Source organism: Entelurus aequoreus, linkage group LG24 (genome assembly GCF_033978785.1).
Source record: "Entelurus aequoreus isolate RoL-2023_Sb linkage group LG24, RoL_Eaeq_v1.1, whole genome shotgun sequence".
Lineage (NCBI taxonomy): Eukaryota > Metazoa > Chordata > Actinopteri > Syngnathiformes > Syngnathidae > Entelurus > Entelurus aequoreus.
Window position 1 is genome coordinate 24027980 of NC_084754.1, and position 23182 is coordinate 24051161.

Sequence of the window (23182 nt, forward strand, 5' to 3'; positions counted from 1 at the left end):
CTTAAGGAAAACATCAGTAGCAGAGGACGCAAAATGGAATACTAGTAGTTTACACTCTTTTTCTGCTCTTTTTCTCTCCCTTTTTCTGCAGGTTCTGACTCAGTCTTTCCCCCCTCCAGGGTGATACTGATTTACAGGATTGCATTTTGCTTGAGTTTTTACCTTTTGTATTTTACACCCAAGTTTTGACCAAAACCCTTTTTCTTTCAAGTCAGAATCCTTAAAATGATCGCTGCAAATTACGCTTCTCTCGCCTGGTCCCATTTTGCGCGGGTCAATTTCACTAGAGAGGTCCACGCTTTCCTCATATTCTAATCATTTGGAAAAACATGCAGGATGACCCTTTCTTTACACGTATTGCTGCAACAATGCATCTGGCAGACATTTTGGCAGTGTTGGGCGCCAGCTCCCTACATGTAGCTTAACTGCTTAACTATTTTTACATGCATGTAACGACGTAGCTTACATCAAAGCTCCAAGATACAAAGAAGAAAAATGGACTGCAAGCACAGAAAATGCCTCTGAAATTTACAAGTATTTTCTTTTTTTGTTTGTTTTTGAGTGGTCAGCTTGAAGCATCCCTCTGTCTCTGACTCCTTCGTTGTCATTTGGCATGTGCGTGTGTCTGTTATGGTTTTTCTTCCTGGTTTTTGATGACCCGCCCTATCTTGCCTCTGATTGATCAGTCCGTAATGTTGCGTCCTAACCATAGCCAATTGTGACTCATCATTCGTAAAAAAAAAAAAAATCATGTATTTTTTCATACATAAATCAACTAATCATTGTGGATTAAGCTAAATGATAGTTAATAGTATCCATTTGGTTCCATTTGTACACTTAGTTGCATTAACATTGATATTATAGATGTGGGCCCATAAATAGAAATGCCATCAAATGGGGGTCTGTAGATTAATGCATGACAAACTAGGGGTCCTTGAAATTAACTTTAAATTAACAACTTCCGGCACCCCTTACAAAAAAAAACATTTTCCTTCTAGTTCTGTGCAAAAAATAACGACATTCTTTTTATTTGTATTTTTTTTAAATTTTTAAATAATGACATTCAGGATGAAGGTGGGATGCAAACACAAACTGTGCAACATGGAATTGCCTCCAGTCTTCTGCAGGTGCCAGCAGCAGGCGGATGCAGGCCCACCCACACTTTGGAGCTAAAAGTAGGCGTTTCAAATTATGCTTAAACTCGTTAGAAAACAAGCCTAAAATCACAACTGTGTCTATTTTGTGGGGAATTTTACCTGTAGATGTCATTTTTAGGTGCATAACTATAAGACAGTGGTTCTTAACCTTGTTAGAGGTACCGAACCCCACCAGTTTCATATCCGCATTCACCGAACCCTTCTTTAGTGAAATTTTTTTTTTTTTTTTTTCAAATTCAAAACAAAGTTATGTTTTTTTACTGGTGCACAAAATTAACCGTGCATGAACATCACCTTGTTCAAAGAACAAAACCAACACAGTGCATGAACTCACAACAAACTCACATGTTTACATCTCATTGTGCAACATGTGAATGTTTTAGTGGGAACTAAATGCGATATCTGAAAGGGTTACAAATTATTTCCAAAACAGGACCTCCACCCAGACATACAATACTAGTACACAGCTCATGAAAAACAAGATTTTTTGTTATTGTCATTGTAAGTGGGCCAACACACTTATATTAGAAAATAATCTCATAGAAATGACTGCTGTCATTTCATTATAAAAATAAAACATTTAACTAGTTATTTAGTCAGATTTGGGACAGGTGTGCTGCTGGTGTGGCCACAGTGCATGTGCTCAAGGAGTTTATGCGTTTGCTCACGCATATGGAAAATTAGAGGGAACATTGTTTGGGGGTATCCATAATTCGCCGATAGGGAGAATTTTTTATTTACACGATGAGTCGGGTGTGTCTTGACCTCCGCAGTGGAGGCTCCGCCATACCCCTAAGGCCAACTCACCGAACCCCTAGATTTCGATCAAACACAGGTTAAGAACTTATTGATTGAAACTTTTATTAGTAGATTGCACAGTACAGTACATACTCCGTACAATTGACCACTAAATGGTAACACCCGAATACATTTTTCAACTTGTTTAAGTCGGGGTCCACGTTAATCAATTCATGGTAGTTAATCAATTCATGGTAACCACTGCTATAAGATAAGTGCCAACACTGCAAAAAGTCAGTGTTCAAAAACAAATTTTTAAAAAATACAAAAATTAGGGGTATTTTACTTGAACTAAGGAAAATTATCTGCCAATAGAACAAGAAAATGTGGGTTGTCAAGACTTTCCAAAACAAGTAAAATTAGCTAACCTCAATGAACCCAAAAATACCTTAAAATAAGTATATTCCCACTAATAACAAGTGCTTGATAGAAAAGAAAAAAAAAAGTGACCTTTTTTGTCAATATGTTGAAAAATATTCTTAAATTAAGTAAATGCTAGTGGCATTATCTTGACATAATGATATGCGCTCGGCATTACATTTCTTGAAACCAGCAAACCTACACTAAAAACTAATTTATTGTTCTTAATGGAAAGGCAACAAGGCAACCGCTTGTTACTCTCGGGGTTTCCTAGCCGCTCAGGCAAACCATATGGTCTAAAAATGCATTTTCCCATTGATAACATGACATCATCGCCCTAAGTGCGTGCTCTTTCAGTCAATTAGTGCGCGAGGAATATATATATATATATATATATATATATATATATATATATATATATATATATATATATATATATATATATATATATATATATATATATATATATATATATATATATATATACACACATATATATATGCTGTATATACATATATACACACATATATATATGCTGTATATATATATATATATATATATATATATATATATATATATATATATATATATATATATATATATGTATATACACATATATATATATATATATATACAGCACGGCCCCCAGCCAAATTTGTTTTTATTGTAATTTTGAAGAATTTACCTGAATGTGCATGAACTATTTCTGTTCAAAATAGTTTGAAATGTCACATGTTAAATGTTTAAATATTAACTGTCAGTTTGCTGTACTGTGCCAACTGTACTACTATATGAGTACGCATTTTCTCTTGTTTCATTGAAAATAAAACAACAAAGTCCATTTGGCTGTCATCTGTTTTAATTATGAGACACAATTGTGTCAAAATCAATGATTTTTTTGTTCATGCTTGAAATAAAAAATTCTTACTTTGAAAAAGCAGTTTTATACTTGTGAGTGTTGATGACACAGCTTTGCATTAGTTGATATTCTAGTTTCAAGCATGTTTTACTCAATTTAGGTCATAAAATCTCAGCAACAAGCTGTAATATCTTACTGAGATAATTTAGGACCCAAACCCTTAAAACAAGTAAAAGACTCTAACATAAAATCTGCTTAGTGAGAAGAATTATCTTATCAGACAGAAAATAAGCAAATATCACCCTTATTTGAGATATTTAATCTTACTTAGATTTCAGTTTTTGCACTGAATGTTGTCAGCATTTTAAGGTGACACCAGCAATATAAAATCATGCATTTTCTACATTGTATGTCAGACCTGGGCAAATTAAGGCCCGCGGGGCTGCATGCGGCTCGATAAGCTTTTCAATCTGGCCCGCCGGACATTCCCGAATCATTTTTTTGAGATCTTTAAATCAAAACTGTAGCTGCCATTATGCTGTGCAGGGATGTTTTCAAATGACCGTAAATCTTGAACTGTACAAAGTATTTTAATGGTTGCAATCTGCGCTTTTGCATGATATACAAGTTACTATGGTAATCTAATTAGTTACTATGGTAATCTAATTAGTTACTATGGTGAGCTACGTCACAGCAGCTCAGACGAGGCAACAAGCAGTGTGGGTGGGGAGCGTTTCCACAGAGTGTCAGCCTGAAATGCGGCTGTCAGGGACAGACACGGAAGGAGATTTTTACAACAAAGTTCTAAAGCTTAGTGATTTATCAGATGTATCAGATAGTAGGTGGGTTTTGTTTTTTTACCCATGGCATTCATATTTCGCTGTTTGTTGCACTTTTGTTGCGTTTCGTTTGATTGTAAAATATGTCGATTAAGAAAGGGGGTGTGATTTTCATATGTTGTCAATATTCAGTGTTTTATCGTTCATATTGTAAATCCCACATTTGTCATGATCCGTTTCCCGGGTCATGGCGGGATTTATGTTTAGTACACTGCAAAAACTGAAATCTAAGTAAGATTAAATATTTCAAATAAGGGTGATATTTGCTTAGTTTCTGTCTGATAAGATAATTCCTCACTAAGCAGATTTTATGTTAGAGTGTTTTACTTGTTTTAAGGGTTTTGGTCCTAAATGATCTCAGTAAGATATTAAAGCTTGTTGCTGAGATGTTATGACCTATATTGAGTAAAACATGCTTGAAACTAGAATATCAACTGTTGCAAAGCTGTGTCATCAACACTCACAAGTATAAAGCTGCTTTTTTAAAGTAATAATTTCTTATTTCAAGCATGGAAAAAAAATCATGATGCAGAGCGCATATCATTATGTCAAGATAAAGGCACTAGCATTTACGTAATTTAATAATATTTTTCAACATATTGAGCAAAAAGGTCTCGTTTTTTTTTCTACCAAGAAAAGTGCACTTGTTATTAGTGAGAATATACTTATTTTAAGGTATTTTGGGGTTCATTGAGGTTAGCTAATTTGACTTGTTTTGGAAAGACTTGACAAGCCGAATTTTCTTGTTCTATTGGCAGATAATTTTGCTTAGTCCAAATAAAATACCCCTAATTTTTTTTTTTTTTTTTCTTGTTTTTGAACACTCACTTTTTGCAGTGTAGCTTTTTTCCTATGTTAGTCTGTTTCCTGGCTGCACCCTCTCTCCTTTTGTTTACTGTTTGTTTCCATGGGCACTAATTCCCCACACCTGCCTTTGTTTAGTAATTAGTGTCCCCACCAGGTGTTTCGGTTAATCACTCTCCTTTTATAGTTTTCAGTCACCCAGCACTCGTCACTGGGTCAATGTTCACCTTTCGCCACATTTACCTTACTTCTTGTTTTTCACCACGCTTACGTGTTTTTCCGTACTCTAGAACTCCTCGCTGTTCTCCCTTGGTGACAATTAGATATTTTTTTTTGCTCCACGCTCGTTTAGCGTCTGAGCTTTTTGTATTTTGTTGTCCTGCCTAAGGTAATTAAAACTCAAACCTACCTGCACGCTGCTCCTGCTTGCCTTTCTGCATTGGAGGGAACACGACCATCGCAGCCGTGCCATCCCAACGTAACAGCACTCTTTATTTTCATGTACAGTACATTCTGGGTGTCTCATCATACTTGCCAACCTTGAGACCTCCGAATTCGGGAGATGGGTGCGGGGGGGCGGGGTTTGGTGGTAGCGGGGGTGTATATTGTAGCGTCCCGGAAGAGTTAGTGCTGCAATGGGTTCTGGGTATTTGTTCTGTTGTGTTTATGTTGTGTTACGGTGCGGACGTTCTCCCGAAATTTGTTTGTCATTCTTGTTTGGTGTGGGTTCACAGTGTGGCGCATATTTGTAACAGTGTTAAAGTTGTTTATACGGCTACCCTCAGTGTGACCTGTATGGCTGTTGACTAAGTATGCATGGCATTCACTTATGTGTGTGTAAAAGCCGCATATATTATGTGACTGGGCTGGCACGCTGTTTGTATGGGGAAAAGCGGACGTGATGACAGGCTGTAGAGGACGCTAAAGGCAATGCCTTTAAGGCACGCCCCCAAGTCACCATTGCTCCCAGGTCCACTCTGACCCGGGGTGGTAGTACCTGTCAGGGTCCCAGCTATGGGTTGAATAGCATTTCAAAGACCTCAACGGTGGAAGTGGCGGAGGATGACACTGCATGTCACAACGGCACTGAAGGCGGATGAAGGCTGCAACAGAGGGTGGTCTCCAGTCGTCATGGATCCATGCCACTGGATCAAGGCCCCTCTCTGCCAAGGACCGTGTGGTGGCTGCAGGCGCATCAGTCTCCCCACGCTAAAAGACGTCACCTACCTAGGTTCCATTCTCACCTACCTAGGTTCCATTCTAGAGGCTAACCTTTCCTGTGATAAAATGGCAACCAAGGTAATCAAAAAGGTTAACCAACGAACGAGATTTCTCTACAGAATTTCCTCTCTGGTCAACAAAAGCACCTTGAGGATTCTGGTGGGAACTCTCGTTCAACCCTTTTTTGATTACGCATGCACCTCCTGGTACCCTAGCACCTCCAAAACCCTCAAATCTAAACTCCAAACATCTCAGAACAAGCTAGTCAGGTTACTTCTAGACCTCCACCCCAGATCCCACCTCACTCCTACCCACTTCTCTAAAGTGGGCTGGCTCAAGGTGGAGGACAGAGTTAAACAACTTGCACTGAGCCTAGTCTATAAAATCCGCTACACCTCCCTGATACCGAAGTACATGTCAAACTACTTCCTTAACGTAAATGACCGCCATAACCACAACACCAGGGGGTGCTCCACTAACCACGTTAAACCCAGATTCCGAACTAACAAAGGTCTTAACTCATTCTCTTTCTATGCCACATCAATGTGGAATGCGCTCCCAACAGGTATAAAAGAAAGGGCATCTCTATCCTCCTTCAAAACCGCTATAAAAGTTCACCTCCAGGCAGCTACAACCCTAAACTAACACCCTCCCCGGATTGCTAATAATCAAATGTAAACAATCAAATGCAGATTCTTTTTCTTATGCCTTCTGATCTCTCTCTCTCTCTCTCTCTCTCTCTCTCTCTCTCTCTCTCTCTCTCTCTCTCTCTCTCTCTCTATGTCCACTACTTGATGTCCATATCCCCACCCCCCCCACCCCCCCTCCACACTCCTGATTGTAAATAATGTAAATAATTCAATGTGATTATCTTGTGTGATGACTGTATTATGATGATAGTATATATGATAGTATATATCTGTATCATGAATCAATTTAAGTGGACCCCGACTTAAACAAGTTGAAAAACTTATTCGGGTGTTACCATTTAGTGGTCAATTGTACGGAATATGTACTTCACTGTGCAACCTACTAATAAAAGTCTCAATCAATCAATCAAAAACGTGCAGGCGTCCTCCCGAATGGGAACCCATCCATTCTGAGGACAGTCGTACTCGACTACGAGTGACTGCCGATGATGATGATGATGATGTCCAGGTGGAAATCGGGAGAAATTTGGGAGAATGGTTGCCTCGGGAGATTTTCGGGAGGGGCACTGAAATTCGGGAGGGTTGGCAAGTATGTGTCTCATTCAGTAAAACATTTTTTTTAATTCCATTCCGTTTTTTAAGGCGGTCTGTCATAACGTTTTAAGCATTCAGACATTGTGAGGTTTTTGTATTAGTGATCCTAAAAATAGATATTCCGGCCCCTAGACACATTCTTTTCTCAACATTTGGACCACCGAGGCAAAATAATAGCCCAGGCCTGTTGTATGTTTACCAAATATCGTTTTTTTTTAGCTTTTTCTAAGGTGCTGAAACATCTGTCTGCACTAATTAAGTCAATATCCAGATGATAGATATTTCTTACTTGAAGTTACAGAATCTTTCCCGCTGTCGGCTAACTTTGCCCGAATCTTCTCTCATGTTCCGTGCAGGCCAGATGTGGTACCGTGCTTCATCACTCCCCTCCCACTTCTTCTCTTCCACCGCACAGACCTCCCCTCCCCATCCTCGCTCTCTCGTTCTCTCTCTCACACACACACACGCACACACACACACACACACACACACACACACACACACACACTCTCTCCTCCGGACTACACGCTGCAGCAAGCCCAGGACAAAGACTTTGAAGAGAGCTACAAGACAAGTGTCTCCCAGCTGACGCCGCAGTGGACATTTCCCGCCTGGTCGGAGGACGCGTCATCATGAACTCTGCCTGCTACTTCTTGCCTGTTGCTCTCATCCTGAGTAAGTACTCCAAATGACGCCTTGAAGTTGTTTGTGTGAGTCGTAAGTCACTCCCGGTGCAGTTTGTGGGGGACCCGTGCAGCCAAGCGTCACTACGAGCACAGTGACGATTGTGTTTTCAAGGAGTGCACATGGCGCGTTTTGCTGCAAATAAAGCGGACTCATAACTTGCCACTGTCACAATAAGCCTGCCTAAGGTATAGTTGAACTTCACTTAAAGTTTGAATAATCCAGTGTGATCTGCTCAAACCCATTTCTAAATCGACTATCATCATCTCATGCTGCAAACCATTATTAACCCTAACCCTAGAACAGGGGTCGGCAACCCAAAACGTTGAAAGAGCCATTATGGACCAAAAAAAAAAAAATCTGTTATAAGTGTTATAATGAAGGCAACACATGATGTAAGTGTCTATATTAGCCTACTATCAAAGGCTGATGCAAATCTTCATTGACAGACATGTTGTATTTTAATTTTTATTCTACACATCTTTGCAACATTGGAAATCATTAGTAAAATGGAGGCTTCTCACAGGGTGAGATAACTCCTGGAAATTACTGGCTCAGAATGGCCGAAGGTATAAATGTGTGTGTCTTAAGTTTAAGGAAATGGCAGGCTGTCTTCTTCTAATGGATTCATCACAATCTTTGCAAGCCGGGTAACGTTTGCTGTGGTCTGGAACAACAGGGCACACAAATGCAGCCAATATTACGTACGGATGATGTGTCGTGAGACATGCAAATATAAATCAAACACAGACGACATAAGTAAAGGAAATTAAATGAGCTCAAATATACCTACAAACAAGGCATAATGATGCAATATGTACACACGGTTAGCCTAAATAGCATGTTAGCATCGATAAACTTGCTGTCATGCACTGAACTGAGCAAATATGCCTGATTAACACTCCAACAAGTCAATAACATCAACAAAGCTCACCTTTGTGCACTCATGCATAGCATAAAATGTTTGGTGGACAAAATGAGACAAAGGAGTGGCATAAAACACATCTTTCTGTGGCAGCATCGGAGAAAGTTGTACAAACTATGATGAGTTCAAGGATCGCTGCAATCAGTAGGACTGAACGGTGCGTGCCAAATACTCTCATCAGTGAAGCATGTTTAATGTAAACAGTGGCATTTCTAACAATTAGGAAGGTTTGTGTCATGTTTTTTATCCTACAGAAAATATATTGAAACCAAACTTTTTTTTTTCTTCATCTTTTTCCATTTTCACACATCTCTGAAAGAGGTCCAGGGAGCCACTAGGGCGGCGCTAAAGAGCCGAATGCGGCTCTAGAGCCGCGGGTTGCTGACCCCGCCCTAAAATAATCTTAAACCCCTGTGCATGATTTGGTGTGATTATTTATTTTTGCAGACAAATTCAATCATATGCAGGAATATGAATTTAAATCAATAATAATAATATAACCTGTCATTATTCAAAGTGATCATGAATCATTTGGTTTGGCTTCACTTCACAGTAAGGTGGAGACCCTTTGAATACGTTTACACTGCAGGCCAAAGTGGCCCCCAATTTTTTTTTTTGACTTTTTACATTGCAAGTAAAATGTGATTTTTATCAGACTCCAGTGTAAAAGTGCATGTGGCCCCAATGTGGCCCCAATGTGGTCTCGCCATCACTTGCATGCAGTGTGATGAAGTGAACAAAATAAGTTTGCCATGATTCGTTGCCAGGGTCATGGACTTTCCTATGTTAGTATGTTTCCGTGCTCTAACCTTTTTTTCCTTTTGTTTACCTTTGGTTTCCATGGACACTAATTGTCCACACCTGCCCTTGTTTTAGTAATTAGTGTTCCCCACCAGCTGTTTGGTTAATCTCTCCCCTTTGTATGTTCTAGTCACCCAGCACAAGTCGCTGGGTCAATGCTCGCTCTACCTATTGTCTTGTTTTCACCTTGTTAGAGACTTTCTTGCAGTTCACCCTTGGCGACTATTTTGGTTTTTGGCTCCACGCTTTATTAGCGTCTGACTTTTTGTATTTTGTCCTACCTCGAATAATTAAGGCGCACTCCTACCTGCACGCTGATTGTCCTTCTGCATATGAGAGAACACAACCATCGCAGCCATGCGCCCAAAACGTATGGCTACTACAAAATAAAATAAAAGTCGGCCACCTTAAAAATGTGTGTAATAGTAATATAATGTATATATTTGTGAGGGTTGTAATCTTTTAATGGCTGTTAAATAGAGGAGACACAGACATCAGCGTGGATCTACGTTAGCTTTATTTTTCAACTCACATGAAAGCAAATGCCACATTCTGGTCCTTCAACAATCGCTGATTTCTTCTGAATCAATATATATATTCATATATTACATATTGAATTAGTGTTGTCCCGATACCAATAGTTTGGTACGGGTAACAAAATGTATTTCGATACTTTTCGATATTTCTCTAAATAAAGGGGACCACAAAAAATTGCATTATTGGCTTTATTTTTAAGAAAAAGTCTTAGGGTACATTAAACATATGTTTCTTATTCCAAGTTTGTCCTTGAATGAAATAGTGAACCTACAAGACAACTTGTCTTTTATTAGTAAGTAAGCAAACAAAGGCTCCTAATTTAGCTGCTGACAAATGCAGTAACATATTGTGTCATTTATCATTCTATTATTTTGTCAACATTATTAAAGACAAGTGGTAGAAAAATAATTATTAATCTACTTGTTCATTTACTGTTAATATCTGCTTACTTTCTCCTTTAACATGTTCTATCTACACTTCTGGTAAAATGTAATAATCTCTTATTCTTCTGTTTTTTGATACTTTACATTAGTTTTGGATGATACCACACATGTAGGTATCGATCCGATACCAAGTAGTTACAGGACCATACATTGGTCATATTCAAAGTCCTCATGTGTCCAGGGACATATTTACTGAGTTTATAAATATAATATAAAAAAAAAAAAAACGAAAGAAGATTTTGTGATGCTAAAATGAATCAATGTAATCATAGTAGTATCCACTAGATACGGTCCTGTACTTGGTATCATTACAGTGGATGTTAGGTGTAGATCCACAAATGGCGTTTGTTTACATACAGGAGTGTCATTAGCGGTGACGCCGGTGAGCTACGGTGTGTAGTGAAGCATGTTTAGCTATTCCTCATCCTGCAGGGATGATACTTGTAAGAAACGTACTTTATTTGTCGCCATGGAGACAAGGATTAGTGATTTAGAAGTAGCTAAAACACTGCCGAATGCGGATGGACTTTAGCCGCTAGCTTGCTAGCCATGTCTTAAAGCACCTCTTCCTGAGGGTGTTTCAGTGTTATAACTTCACCTTTATCGTTAGTTTTCAAGCCAAAGTGCGTCCGTTCTCTCTTTTCTGTCTACACTATGTGTCTGCTTGTAAGTACTCCGTGTGTGTGCGCTGGCGAACATGCTCGTCTGCTCATAAACCAGCAATGTCATGACGTGACGACGACGGGGGGTGGGAGGGACCGGTACTTTTTAGAGGCGGTATAGTACCGAATATGATTCATTCTAATACCGGTATACCGTATAACCCTATATCCTATTATTTGCGCACTATTGACTAGTGATGCACCGGAAATTTGGTTGTCTTTAAAAGACTTTGCTCACCGAAACCGGATGTTGTGATGAAGTATCCACTTCCGTTGGCGACTGCATCTTTCCCGGCGCACACGAGTGACGTAGCTCGCCCAAAGTTGACGAAAAAATCACATACAGGTCGCATTGAGGTCGCGTTGCGTTTAGACTGAAGTCCCATTTGAAAAGATCAAATTCCAATCGGATTTGGACTACCTCCTGATGTGGCCTGAATATGATGCCAAAAGATCAGATTTGAAGCACTTTGGAGCGTTTCGACTGGCAAAAAAAATTCAGATCTGTGTCACTTGAAGGCAAAAAAAAAATCAGATTTGGGGTGCAGTGTAAACGGGCCCTTTGTCAGCGCTTACTATCTAACCCAGGGGTGTCAAACGTACGGCCCGAGGGCCCGATCAGATCAAATCAAATCAAATCAACTTTATTTATAAAGCACATTTAAAATTTACCACAGGGGTAGCCAAAGTGCTGTACAATGGGCAGGTTAAAAATAATACGAGAACCGAGCAAACACAACACAACACAAACAGAACACGATAAAAAAAAAAAAAATAGAATATAAAAACATAAAAACATAAAAACAGGTTCACAGCAGGTGTATTATGGGGCGCCATTGCAGGATGGGTATCACTCAGTCTTAAAAGCCATGGAATAAAAGTATGTTTTTAAGAGAGATTTAAAAACAGGAAGAGAGGAGGCTTGTCTAACACTAAGAGGTAGGTCGTTCCAGAGCTTGGGAGCAGCAGCGGCGAAAGCTCTGTCACCTCTAAGCTTCAGCCTTGTGTCCGGGACCGTCAGTAGCAGCTGATCGGCTGATCTTAGGGATCGGGTGGGGCAGTAAGGCTGAAGGAGGTCGGAGAGATATGTTGGCGCGAGGTTGTTTAGACATTTAAAAACAAATAAAAGGAGTTTAAAATTGATTCTGTAACGCACAGGGAGACAGTGAAGGGATCAGGCCCATGAACAGGTTTTATCCGGCCCGTGGGATGAGTTTGCTAAGTATAAAAATTAACATGACATTTTTGAATGAAAGAAACAGCTTTTCTTAATGTGTCCACTAGATGTCGCAATAGCAATTCTTTGTATCTTTGTAGATGATGCTACATATGTACAAAATAAACCACATGATGTAAGTATATCAGTTGAGGAACATGAGCAAACTACATAAATAACATACTGTAATTTGATTTTGATATAATTTATCTTGATAGATTGAAAATGAACACCAATGAGTTGACTGATGAACATTATCACATAATTTATTCAGAAAATATAAATACCGACAAAGTATATATACTATTAACCGCAACAGGTAATTGTAAAAAAAAAAAAAAACAACAACATTATGATTTGTACATTTTCAGAATGTGCTTGTTCTATTTTTAAACAAAGAAAACAATCTAAATTTGTCTTTATTTTTCAGTTATCGTGCCGTGATTTTACCAGTCCGGCCCACTTGGGAGTAGATTTTTCTCCATGTGTTCTAAAATGAGTTTGACACCCCTGATCTAACCCGTTCAGCCAGTAACGCCCACATTTCTGAAAATCCAGTCCACGTTTTCACCATTAATTTTATTCCTATTCAAAAAGAAATCCTGAATGAAAGATTTTGTGCACAGACAACATACCTTTTGGGTGGCTGTTTTCCAGGCAAGAACGTTTCTTTCCACCAGAACCTCCTCTGTTTTCAGGTCAACTCTGTGGTGTTGTTTACACCGCTATCATCTGTGCAACGTTTTTTCTGTCTGCAAGTTGCCTGCTAGCTTTCCCATGCAACAACACTATCCTTGTGTGTTTGGGCCATCTTACGCCTACCAAAGATGACTAAAGCTTTCTTCCAGTTCCAGTTTTTCACCATCTGTATTTCATCCGCGTTTGTTGTGTAATTCTAATACACTGCCAAAAAGTTGTGAGCCAAACAATCTTTGGCCCCCCGTTCTTCAAACCTAGTGACACCCCTGTTAAGTCGAATATGTCACCATCACTCTTTGATCATCATCTCATGCTGCTATCAGAGCAATGAAGACGATACACAATGTGGATTATTGTCCCAGTGGGGACAAAGCAACAAAGTCCCATGATCAAGGACAATTCTGACTGTATTGCATATGTCCTCCTCCTCTTGCTCACAGCTGAGTCTCATGGGACTCTCCTCAGCACTTTCCAAGTCAAAAACACCCTTTTTAGTCCACTCTCTGTCACAATTTTAGACAAATTACCAAAATATTCTTCTTTCCCTTTTCAAGTCATAGTTACGTCATTTTATTAGGTTGTTTCTAAAAGGAGGAAAGCAGGGCTCATCAGTCAAAGTATTATATAATGTATTTCTTATGGCTGTCAAAATGAGTGCATTAAATGCGGGTTAATCCATCATCATTATTGATCTGAATGAAATATTGAGGACTGTTAATATTCTCTTCAGCGCAGAATGACTCAAAAATCCCTGAAACGTCTCTGGCAATGCATTTCAGGCACTTTGTCCAAGTGGTGTAACAGTCTCACAAATTTGTAGTTATCAGGCTGCAGAACAAGGGGCATATTTAGTCAGGTGGAAAAACCCAAGTCATTGGGCGCTCTCCACATAAACATCTAGTTTTGTTTTTAGAAACTACAGTACCATGCGAGCTGCACATTAAAGGGGTCCCATTATGCAAATCCAATTTTTTTAAAACTGTCTGTACCGGTTGTGGGTTTCCTCTCCGTGGTTCCCGCAAATTCGAAATTAAACCATGGAGGAATGTCGGATATTTATAAAACAGTCTTGCCTTCTTCCAAACATCCTCCAAACGAGCCGTTTGGAGTTTGAGATGACTGCGACATATTTTGCCTCAGTTACGTCAGCGGAAGATCATTGAATGATTCAATTATTTTATCTCAACTTTAGTCTGACAAAAACACAGGATGGCTGTGTAACAGTATCAATTGTATTTATTTTATTTATGTATTTATTTGTCAGGGACAGTACAATTAAACATTGCTACCCATAGCTAACCGATGTCAAAGTACATAATATGGTAAATGGGTTATACTTGTATAGCACTTATCTACCGTCAAGGAACTCAAAGCGCTTTGACACTATTTCCACATTCACCCATTCACACACACATTCACACACACTGATGGCGGGAGCTGCCATGCAAGGCCCTAACCACGACCCATCAGGAGCAAGGGTGAAGTGTCTTGCTCAAGGACACAACGAACGTGACCAGGTGGGGATTGAACCAGGAACACTCAGGTTGCTGGCACGGCCACTCTCCCAACCGCGCAACGGGGATGGCGGGGACTTCTAGCCACAGGCTAATTTGCAACCCTTGTCCCTGGTTAGGCTTTTAAAAAAAGATGAGAGAAGTGTAAAACCCATACAAAGTACAAAAATGAAAACACATTGAAAATAATTGGCCCCATTTGTCCATACTGCACCCAGTTCTAGTGCTCACACTTTTGATTTTCCTTAAGCCATCTTTTCAGTTTTGTGGAGAAAAGTTTAATGATGGTGACTGTGACTTTAACTCCAAGGGCAAAGAGTTCCACAGATGTGAGGCCTTCACTGAGAATGCAGACTGACCCAGAGTCGTCCGGTCATTAAACATTTAGATTGTGACTCACTGATTACAATCCGGGTTACAGGTAGGCTGGAGCCTATCCCAGCTGATTTTGGGTGAGAGACTGGATAGGCCCTGGACAAGTTGCCTGTCAATAAACCCTTATTAACTATCCATCCATCCATTTTCTACTGCTTGTCCCTTATGGGGTCTCGCACCCTATCTCAGCTGCACACGGGCGGAAGGCGGGGACCCTGGACAAGTCACCACCTCATTGCAGGGCCAACACAGAGACAACATTCACACTCCCATTCACACACTAGGGACCATTTAGTGTTGCCAATCACCCTATCCCCAGGTAACTATTTACATTTAAATAACTTTTTAATAAAAAAATACTTTTAGTCTACATTTTTTAATACAAGAGTAAACATCATAGTTTCACTATGTTGTGGCAAAAGTAGCTAAGAAACAATTTAGAAGGGAACAAGGCAGCGCATCACAATGCTGTGCCTATCAGCTGAGCTAGTCGGGGGATTTGTTGGATTGCTCAAGGCCACCTTGACAGTACTCAGGAAGCAGACTTTCACACCTCGCCAATAACTACTTGCAATTTCCTCCAACTTGCTTTTTGTCCGCAATGCTATTTGAACCTTGTGCACCTTTGGTCTCAGAGCGGTCTCTGTAGACTGAGCTACTGGTGTCCCGATCTATGAATCAATAATAATTAGACAGCCAAGTGTAAAATAGTAATATGTTGGTTTGGCTTCATGTACTGTAAGAGTGGATAATGTGCTAAAACTTGGGAATGTCAAGACTGGGTCCTTGGCGTGGTTTGTTCTCCCAGAAGGCAACGGAAAATTGGCGCGAGCAAGGCGTGAATTTAAATACATGATTTATTTCAACACTAACAAACTACAAAAAAGGAAGCAAACAAAAGGCGCGCACAATGGCGGAAGTTCAAAACTTGGCTATGAAAACAAAACTTGCACAAAGGCAGAAATTATGAAACAAAAACACTAACTGTGGCATTAATAAACAAAAACTTACTTGGCATGAGAAAAAGCATGAAAAAGAGCAGCATAGATCATCAGCATGAGGATGAACAGAGTGGCAGGAGTGTGTCAAGAGTGATGTCGCCAGGCCGACTGCCTGGCAACACTGGCCTTAAATACTAGTGACTTGATTAGTGAAAACGTGAGACAGGTGCGTGACATGAGGATGTGAACCAGGTGAAACTAATATGGTTACTATGGTGACAAAGGAAGAGAGTGAAGACAAGAACTAAAAAGTGTCCAAAAACCAAGCAAAACATAAACATGATCAACACAGACATGACAGAGCCCCCCCCCCCTTACGGACAGATCCCAGATGTCCAAAAACAAACTAAACAATGATCAATAGTCATGGGAGGGCGGGAGGGGGACATGGCGGTGGGTCGCCAGACTAAGTGTCCCCGAATCCACCGGGGCAGAGTCAGGTGGCGGCGACGCGTAGAGCGCCGCTGTACCAGGCGAGGTGGGTGACCTGGGAATGGCCATATCCATGGCCGACGAGGAGATCGGCGCACTTGGCGTGGCGGTCGACCAGGTAGTGGCCACATTCGTGGCTGACGAGGAGGCAGGCGCGTCGTCGTCGTTGCAGGCGTGGAAGCAGCCGATGACGCAGGTGCAGCAGACGAAGCAGGCAGCGAAGCTCGGCGTGGTGCGTCAGGCGGAGAGTCTCGGCGTGGCGGGTCTTGGCGTGGCTCTTGGTTTTGGCGAGGGTGTTGGTCTTGGCGAGGGTCTTGGTCTTGGTCTTGGTCTTGGTCTTGGCGAGGGTCTTGGTCTTGGCCGGGGTCTTGGTCTTGGTCTTGGCGGGGGTCTTGGTCTTGGCGAGGGTCTTGGTCTTGGCGTGGCGCTGCGACTGGCGGCACTTGGCGGTGTGGCGCTGCGACTGGCGGCACTTGGCGGCGTGGCGCTGCGACTGGCGGCACTTGGCGGCGTGGCGCTGCGACTGGCGGCACTTGGCGGCACTTGGCGGCGTGGCGCTGCGACTGGCGGCACTTGGCGTCATGGAGCTGCGACTGGCGGCACTTGGCATGGAGTAGGTAGCTGAGCTTGGCGTGGTGCTGCTACTGGCAGCACTGGAGCTTGGCGTGGAGCTGCGACTTGTGGCGCTTGGCGTGGAGCTGCGACTGGTGGCGCTTGGCGTGGAGCTGCGACTGGTGGCGCTTGGCGTGGCGCTTGGCGTGGCGCTTGGCGTGGTGGAGCTTGGCATGTTGAAAGCCTTGGAACAGGGCGTGGAGCAGGTGGAGGTGGCCTAGCCGGGGGTTGCGGCTTGGCAGGCCGAAAGACCGGTGGTGGTGGCCGAACCGGAGGTTGCGGCTTAGCAGGCCGAAAGACTGGTGGAGGCGGCCGTGCCGAAGGCTGTGGCTTGGCAGACCGAAGAACTGGTGGCGGCGGTCGTGCTTGAGGCTGTGGCATGGCATGACGAAGAGCGACCCCACCTGAACAGTTCCCAGCCCTAGCCCCCCCTCAAGGAGCGGATCCAAGACGCGCTCCCCGCGGTCTTGAACCGTCTTTTGGGCTGGGTGGAGGGAGGTCAGGAGGGGGGCAGAATCCTCCCCTTTTAATTGTCCAAAAAGTATTTTATTCTTCCCCACCTGGGATTGAGTGGGGGGGGGGAAATGTTGTGACTTGGGAGTGGCTTGAGTCCTGGGGGGCGGGGGATCGAAAGAAAAAGAGTTGAAAAAAAATTCCTGGTCTATGCCGTCATCAGGGCGAAGCTGGGCTGCCTGCTGCTTGCTTCCGCCCGGAGGGGGAGGAGCTTGCGGCAGTGAGGCGTCCTCTCTGTTTGCGGAAGTCCTCCGTCTTGGGCGACACTTCCGTGGCTGGTCGGACCAAAAGGAGCACAATGGCACCAGTCTTCCATCTGGCCCCCACATCATGTCTCTGTGCTCCATGGAGGAGTAGCGCAGCGTTTCCTCCTCCATTGCGCGCAGGACCGCCCAAGAAGCCTCGTCAAAAACGTCCAATTTTCGTGCGGGAGAATTTTTATGCTGGCGACATACTGTCAAGACTGGGTCCTTGGCGTGGTTTGTTCTCCCAGAAGGCAACGGAAAATTGGTGCGAGCAAGGCGTGAATTTAAATACATGATTTATTTCAACACTAACAAACTACAAAAAAGGAAGCAAACAAAAGGCGCGCACAATGGCGGAAGTTCAAAACTTGGCTATGAAAACAAAACTTGCACAAAGGCAGAAACTATGAACAATGAAACAAAAACACTAACTGTGGCATTAATAAACAAAAACTTACTTGGCATGAGAAAAAGCATGGAAAAGAGCAGCACAGATCATCAGCATGAGGATGAACAGAGTGGCAGGAGTGTGTCAAGAGTGATGTCGCCAGGCCGACTGCCTGGCAACACTGGCCTTAAATACTAGTGACTTGATTAGTGAAAACGTGAGACAGGTGCGTGACATGAGGATGTGAACCAGGTGAAACTAATGGTTACTATAGTGACAAAGCAAGGGAGTGAAGACAATAACTAAAAAGTGTCCAAAAACCAAGCAAAACAAAAACATGATCAACACAAACATGACAGGGAATGATGTGGCTAAAAACGGCAGGAAACCAACAGTTTAAAAGATTGAGACCAAATGATGATGTGAATGCACATCTTCAAGGTTTTTTTTAAACAAGAATCAGGTGCTTTTCAACATTTAAAAAAAAAAAGTTGATTTGAAATAAATACGTTTCCGATTTTCACAAGTGTACACAGTCTAGAGCAGGGGTGTCCAACCTTTTTGAAACCAAGAGCTACTTCTTGGGTACTGATTAATACGAAGGGCTACCAGTTTGATACACACTTAAAGGCCTACTGAAACCCACTACTACCAACCACGCAGTCTGATAGTTTATATATCAATGATGAAATCTTAACATTGAAACACATGCCAATACGGCCGGGTTAACTTATAAAGTGCAATTTTAAAATTCCCGCCACACTTCCGGTTGAAAAACTCCTTTGGATATGATTTATGCGCGTGACGTCACAAAAGCAACGGAAGTGGTTGGACCCCATCTGACCCGATAGAAAAGCCTCTTGTTTTCTTCGACAAAATTCCACAGTATTCTGGACATCTGTGTTGGTGAATCTTTTGCAATTTGTTTAATGAACAATGGAGGCTGCAAAGAAGAACGTTGTAGGTGGGATCGATCGGTGTCTTAGCGGCTAAGTACAATACTTACAGCAACACAACAAGGACTACTTACCCTGATAGCAGACGCCTAGCCGATGCTTGCCGCCAAACCCACGGATGAAGTCCTTCGTCGCGCCGTTGATCGCTGGAATGCAGGTGAGCACGGCTGTTGATGGGAAGATGAGGGCTGGCTGGCGTAGGTGGAGCGCTAATGTTTTATCATAGTTCTGTGAGGTCCGGTTGCTAAGTTGCTAAATTAGCCTTAGCGTCGTTAGCAACAGCATTTTTAAGCCTTACCAGGCTGAGAATTTTTAACCGTGTAGTTACATGTACATGGTTTAATAGTATTGTTGATCTTCTGTCTATCCTTCTAGTCAGGGGTTTATTTATTTTGTTTCTATCTTCATTTGAGAACGATGCTATCACGTTAGCTCAGTAGCTAAGTGTGTCACCGATGTATTGTCTTGGAGATAAAAGTCACTTTAAATGTCCATTTCGCATGCTCGACTCTCATTTTCAAGAGGATATAGTATCCGAGGTGGTTTAAAATACAAATCCGTGATCCACAATAGAAAAAGGAGAGTGTGGAATCCAATGAGCCAGCTTGTACCTAAATTACGGTCAGAGCAAAAAAAGATACGTCCATCACTGCCTCTCAAGTCCTTCACTGTAACGTTCCTCATCTACGAATCTTTCATCCTCGCTCAAATTAATGGGGTAATCGTCACTTTCTCGGTCCGAATCTCTCTCGCTCCATTGTAAACAATGGGGAATTGTGAGGAATACTAGCTCCTGTGACGTCACGCTACTTCCGGTACAGGCAAGGCTTTTTTTATCAGCGAGCAAAAGTTGCGAACTTTATCGTCGATTTTTTCTACTAAATCCTTTCAGCAAAAATATGGCAATATCGCGAAATGATCAAGTATGACACATAGAATGGATCTGCTATTCCCGTTTAAATAAAAAAAAAAATCATTTCAGTAGGTCTTTAAATAAATTGCCAGAAATAGCCAATTTGCTCAATTTACCTTTAACTCTATGTTATTATAAATAATTAATGATATTTATCTTTGTGAAAACACTGATCATCTTAATGATTTCTCACAATAAATATATATAGAAACAGATAAATATCAATATGCAACACTTTATTTTTATATTTTCTCTAAGTGCACATTTTTCAAATTGAACATTTTCAAATGATCACTTCTAAGACAGTCTTGTGAAATCACAATATCCCATTTTAACTAGCTAGCCACTAACATTTCTTAACAAATCATGAATTACTTTGCACCATGTTTGTACAAATAATAACTCATGTAAAATACAAGAGTCAACTCTCAATTTTTTTAAATAAATCATGTCACACTTTGAACTGGACACCAAATCTGTTATCTGTTTTTTTGTCAGTTAGTGAAGACCAAGTCTTTAAAATATTTTCTTGGATTTTCAAATTCTATTTGAGTTTTGTCTCTCTTAGAATTAAAAATGTCGAGCAAAGCGAGACCAGCTTGCTAGTAAATAAATAAAACTTAAAAAATAGAGGCAGCTCACTGGTAAGTGCTGCTATTTGAGCTATTTTTAGAACAGGCCAGCGGGCTTCTCATCTGGTCCTTACGGGCGACCTGGTGCCCGCGGGCACCGCGTTGGTGACCCCTGGTCTAGAGTAACATTCATTTACTTAAATGTAAACATGCAATTAATCACAAACATGTTGCAATATTCAGATTAATGACAATTTATTTTGACCACACATTCTCTTTTACCCTAAAAGGGAACTTCCCCTTTTTTTGGAATTTTGCCCATCCGGCTTCCTCCCACTTCCAAAGACATGCACCTGGGGATAGGTTGATTGGCAACACTAAAATTGGCCGTAGTGTGTGAATGTTGTCTGTCCGTGTTGGCCCTGTGATGAGGTAGCGACTTGTCCAGGGTGTACCCCGCCTTCTGCCCGAATGCAGCTGAGATAGGTTCCAGCACCCCCCGCGACCCCAAAAGGGACAAGCGGTTGAAAATGGATGGATGGATCTACAATCCTTATCTGAGACAAAAACAGGCATGTATTTCTCTTTTCTGTGCATTCTAAAAAATAAAAACTGCTAGTATGAAGCGGCTAACGATGTAGGTCATGGGATTAATCTATTCTGCCGATAAAAGTACTAAATTTAAATTCAAGTTCTTTGTTTACTCATGTCGTTCATCAGGGACGTGCACATGATTATAGAGGGGCAGGGGCTCAAAGTCAGAAAAGGGCAGGACATTTTTTTTTGGTCCTTTACACAATATGGAAATTAATGTAAAATTAAATTTGCTAATAGGAAGCTAACTACTTAGCTGTGTGTCCTTTGTAGGCAAAAGTGATTGCCATTTCTTTTGTGTCGACTAATTATTGTCATAATGAGTTAATTCACATTATCATAGGCTTGGAAGACATGAAAAGCAACAAAACACTGGTTTATTATTAGGCTATTTATTGTTAAAGATAAGCACTTTAATATTGAACATTGAACAGTGCAACATGAACTTAGAAAAAAAATACAAAAATAAATACCCAAATGGAAAAAACTTCAATGTGAAAATCTGTCCTTCTTCCTTTAACTTGATGAAAACACCATCAAGTTGTAACTTATGGTCTTTCTCACTTAAAGCTCAGACTAAACAACTGAAACGCAATACAGGGCCAAAAATATGGACCAGGGGCCAGTAGAGGGCTGTAGGATGGAGGCCACCCATACCCAAATATGCTCCTCAATGTAAATTCAGGGCTTCCATGAAATGCTGTTAAATCATCAATTTTAGCCATGCATTAAGAGGTCTGCTACCCTTAGCTGCATCCTGGCGCTCCTTCTCCTTTCTTTTCTGTATCCTTTCTTTTTTTGGCATTGTGCTGCAGGCATAATCAACATGAATCAAGTTTAAATACAGATGGTAATATTCCTAACAGATAACCTACATCGTATATCCCCAGAATGCTGAAATTATTATTATTATTAATAATCATAATAATAATAATTATTATTATCATTATTATTATTCTTATTATTGTTATTATTATCATTATTATTATTATTATTATTTTGTTAACCCACACAGTAATAGCAAAGTCACAATAAACTTTATATCTAAACCTCTACTGTGAGAGAAATGTGATCCGCCGTAAACACAGTGCATTTTATTTTGAAAATTAACCCGGTGTTTTATTTTGTATTTTGTACACTACTTCCTGTCCCGCACGATCCGCTCTGCTCTGTGCGGAATTGATGTGCCGTGCTCAATTGATGCGCCGTGCTCCGATGTCCGGCAAAAACAGAAGCTGACACATTGAATAATAGAATAATACAGCGTTTTTCCCAAATATTACCCATATTAGATGCTGAATAAGTGGACGGCGACTAGACCATAACATAACTCACAGGTTCAAGTTGCTCCACTGTCACGTCTCCGGCTCAGGGGCGCAGTTGGCTCCCTCTCCTCTCACTTACTCACTCACTCGCCCTCTCTCTCTCTCTCTCTGGCGGAAGCGGCAGGCTCAAACAACCCCGTATTACAAGAAAACTTGGAGTTTTTTAAAAATTTTTTTAATTATTATTTTTTTTTTACATCCCTGACAGGAATTTATTAATGTTGTTTAAAGAAAAAAAACAAAAAAAACAAAAACAAAAACACACACACAGGCAGAGGGCACTTTTTAAGACGAGGCAAAAAAGGGCAGGGGCTCAAGCACCCATAGGGCCCTATGTGTGCACGTGCCTGTCGTTCATATAGAGAATTCTCAATTTTGGTCCCAGTATTGAATATATATATATATATATATATATATATATATATATATATATATATATATATATATATATATATATATATATATATATATATATGTATGTATAGTGCGGCAT

At 41.0% G+C, this 23182-nt stretch overlaps 1 protein-coding gene across 1 annotated transcript in view; it reads left to right on the forward strand.

The window, feature by feature from the left end:
• The first annotated feature begins 4939 nt into the window (after positions 1-4939).
• nrn1la (neuritin 1-like a) overlaps positions 4940-23182 on the forward strand; it is a 186523-nt gene continuing 168280 nt past the window's right edge. The window contains exons 1-2 of the mRNA XM_062035460.1: positions 4940-5295; positions 7639-7957. Coding sequence (XP_061891444.1) covers positions 7915-7957 — 43 coding nt within the window. The 5' untranslated portion in view covers positions 4940-5295; positions 7639-7914. The remainder of the gene's footprint in view (positions 5296-7638; positions 7958-23182) is intronic.